Source organism: Primulina huaijiensis, unplaced genomic scaffold, assembly GCF_012295235.1.
Source record: "Primulina huaijiensis isolate GDHJ02 unplaced genomic scaffold, ASM1229523v2 scaffold37561, whole genome shotgun sequence".
Classification (NCBI taxonomy): domain Eukaryota; kingdom Viridiplantae; phylum Streptophyta; class Magnoliopsida; order Lamiales; family Gesneriaceae; genus Primulina; species Primulina huaijiensis.
Genome location: NW_027358779.1, coordinates 32,392 through 35,797, shown reverse-complemented (window position 1 = coordinate 35,797; position 3,406 = coordinate 32,392). Strand labels below are relative to the sequence as shown.

At 39.0% G+C, this 3,406-nt stretch overlaps 1 protein-coding gene across 1 annotated transcript; it reads left to right on the top strand.

Annotated features, from left to right (window-relative positions):
* The first annotated feature begins 368 nt into the window (after positions 1-368).
* On the top strand, positions 369-2,216 carry LOC140968638 (probable indole-3-pyruvate monooxygenase YUCCA5). The gene is made up of 3 exons (XM_073429656.1): positions 369-1,095; positions 1,205-1,576; positions 1,674-2,216. The coding sequence occupies exons 1-3, from the start codon at positions 442-444 to the stop codon at positions 1,896-1,898; spliced, it is 1,251 nt and encodes a 416-aa protein (XP_073285757.1). The 5' UTR covers positions 369-441; the 3' UTR covers positions 1,899-2,216.
* Positions 2,217-3,406: the final 1,190 nt, after the last annotated feature.

The window sequence follows — 3,406 nt, the reverse complement described above, 5'->3', positions numbered from 1 at the left end:
CACAAAATACGACCCGTGAGACCGTCTCACACAAGTTTTTGCCAAGAAATATATAATATAATAATTTATAATGTTACTCTTTTATAAAACTTGAATATAAAATAGAGTACATAATTAAATAATGTGTTATCGTTATAATTATTTTTACAAAGTAAGCCGCTCCTTTAATTTTTTTATTCACTTCCACCCGTTTAGTTAAAATAAAAATAAAAAAAAATACACAAACTCCAAATTAAAATAATACAAGGTGGACTTCAGCTTATGATTTGAGAATGACCCCATTCATTCTAAATTCTTTCCATTCACAGCCTTGATCACATGCATCCCTTCTATTTAAGCAACTTCATCGTCCTCGTTCTTCATTGCAAACAAATTCAAACCTTTTAGCCTACAAAACTTCTCTCAACTGTGGATATAAATCCTGAAGAACCATAAAAAAAAATGTTCAGTTTTTCAGATAATACGGATATGTTTACTCGGAGATGTGTTTGGGTGAATGGCCCTGTGATTGTAGGGGCGGGGCCTTCCGGCCTGGCTGTGGCCGCGGGATTGAAAGATGAAGGGGTGCCGTTTGTGATTCTTGACAGAGCAGATTGCATTGCATCTTTATGGCAGAAGCGTACCTATGATCGCTTGAAGCTTCATCTTCCGAAGAGATTCTGCCAGCTGCCTAAATTCCCATTTCCCGAGGATTACCCGGAGTATCCGACCAAGAAACAGTTCATCGACTACCTGGAATCATACGCAAGGCATTTTGACATCAACCCACAATTTAATGAGAGCGTAGAGTCGGCAAAGTACGATGAATCTTGCCGTTTGTGGAGGGTTAAGACTGTTTCTGTTGAAGGAGGTGAGGTCGAGTACATTTGCCAATGGCTGGTGGTGGCGACCGGGGAGAATGCGGAGCGTCTGGTGCCGGAGATCGAGGGGTTGAAGGAGTTTGGCGGGGAAGTTATCCACGCCTGTGATTACAAATCTGGTGAAAGCTTAAGAGGGAAGAAAGTTCTTGTTGTGGGGTGTGGAAATTCGGGCATGGAAATTTCGCTTGATCTTTGTAACCATGATGCAAAGCCTTCTATGGTTGTTCGAAGCTCGGTAAGTATTTATATTGATTGAACTTGCAGATATTCATTAATCTTGAGTGATATAATTCGAAATGAAATATTAGAGTTCTAATGGGATTTATATCTTATGTCTGTTTCAGGTTCATATATTGCCAAGAGAGATGTTTGGCAAATCCACATTTGAATTGGCTGTGTTTATGCTACGATGGCTGCCTCTATGGTTTGTGGACAAGATTTTGCTGGTTCTGGCATGGATGATTCTTGGAAATATTGAGAAATTCGGGCTTAAAAGGCCGAGTGTTGGTCCGATGGAGCTGAAGAACACTCGAGGAAAAACTCCCGTTCTAGACATTGGTGCTCTGGCAAAAATCAGGTCAAGAGAAATCCAAGTAGTGCCAGGAATCAAGCGATTTTCTTGTGGCACTGCAGAGTTCGTCGATGGCGAAAAACTCGAATTTGACTCGGTTGTGTTGGCTACTGGATACTGCAGCAATGTCCCTTTTTGGCTACAGGTGAGAAAATGCTCAGTTCTCCGCAAGAAAATAAAGCCATTTTGGTTACTTTCTTGAATTGCAAGCTAATAATGCCTCTTGATTTGGTTGTTTACAGGAAACCGAATTCTTCTCTAAAAATGGTTTTCCAAAGGAGACATTCCCACATGGTTGGAAAGGAAAAGCTGGACTTTATGCTGTTGGATTTACCAGAAGAGGGATCTCTGGTGCCTCTGCTGATGCTTTAAAAATAGCACAAGATATAACCAATGCTTGGAAAGATGACTTGAAGAAGAAAAAGCTAAAAGTCCCAACTCATAGACGATGCATTTCAACTTTTTGATCGAAAGGGTCTTTTCTTAACGCGTTCTTCGCTGGATTAAACTGATGCTGCTCACAAGCACACGCGTCGAGCAGTGCACGAGACATGAGAATACAGTTGCAAGCTGTGCAAACAGGCATAAATGTATAAATCTGAAGAAATGCAGATGGCCAAGAGATCAATTAGCCTCTTGAAAAAGCCCAAGATTTTTTAAATGTAGGGCATTTTTGTGTACTGAGGATGATGATGTGTTTTATTTTTTTTCTTTTTCATATGTATACTACTAACTCGTTATAGAGATGTACATGAACATATAAATTTCAATGAAAGAAGCATTGATTCTCCACTCATGAACTTCTCCATCTTGTACGTACTAGGTAGATTTTTTTTTTGAAAAAACATGGATATTATTTATCAGAACAGCAAGTCATATTTTACAAAAGATCCCAAAAACCACAGGATTCCATCATCATAAACGGGCTGACTACCAGAAATTAAACCATTTGTACGCCAAGTAATGGGCAACAACATTGGTGCTCCTCGGGCTATGCTTGACTGGTAAGGTAGGTAAATGCAAGCCGAGTAACGAATGTTCTCTGAGATTGTTGCCTCCATAGAGTGCAGAGCATGAACCATAAGTGCATGAACTGCTGCAAGAGCTTCGGATTCAATTATCCAAGTAGTCCATCGTTATTTTAAAGCCCTTAAAATACCTCAATGGCAATGAGTTCCGCAAGATGAGTCGTAAATTTTCCTAGAATTGCTCCGCCCACAACAAAAATGATATATCCTCGCAGGTCTCTCCCAACCAGTCCAACACCAAAGTGATCGAATAATGCATAAACTGTGGCATCAACATTAACTTTAAAACGTCTTCAGTAGGTGGTTGCCAATATTCCAGATTAGAGGTATGGTTTCTTTGACTCGAAATATTATGAGGAGTGATATGATACTGTTGAGTTTAGAAACTCTAATAATCTTGATTTTGATTATAAAAAAACTTGCTAATGTGTTTTTAACATATTTACTCAAGTGTGAAGTTACTCAAGATGAAAGCTGAAACTTAAATTTAGTCAAACTGAAAATCTGGCAAGCTTCGGTGTTTTGATGGCGCGCAAGAGGCGTACAAAATCCGACTTGCGTGAATAAAATGAGACCTAGGGTAGAAAAGAAAGGACGACCGTTTTTGGAGCATAATTCAAAGGAAAGACGCAAAGCACACGTGGGAGATTAATTGGAGCGCAAAGATCGATCCCGAAGACGAAGAATGACCAATCTAGGGACAAAAACGCCACTTCTGATTTGTCATCTCATCTTTCGCCTTTAATTTCTTGTGTTTGCGATGTCTAAACTATCGAACATGCGCTGTTTTTGTTTAGATTACACTATAAACTAATTTTCCATTCTAGAGGATGATGTAGCTTCGTTGATACGATAATTTGACTCGATTGTATATGTGATTGAATTCTTTTTGGTTTAATTGTGTTTTTTTGTTTTTAATCGCTTGCAATTTACTGGCCATAAATTGT

Bases quoted from the DNA above. Each gene is read 5' to 3' on its own strand.
- LOC140968638 (XM_073429656.1), top strand. From the start codon at position 442: ATGTTCAGTTTTTCAGATAATACGGATATGTTTACTCGGAGATGTGTT. The intron at 1,096-1,204 runs GTAAGTATTTAT...TGTCTGTTTCAG, and splicing joins CTATGGTTGTTCGAAGCTCG to GTTCATATATTGCCAAGAGA. The intron at 1,577-1,673 runs GTGAGAAAATGC...GGTTGTTTACAG, and splicing joins ATGTCCCTTTTTGGCTACAG to GAAACCGAATTCTTCTCTAA.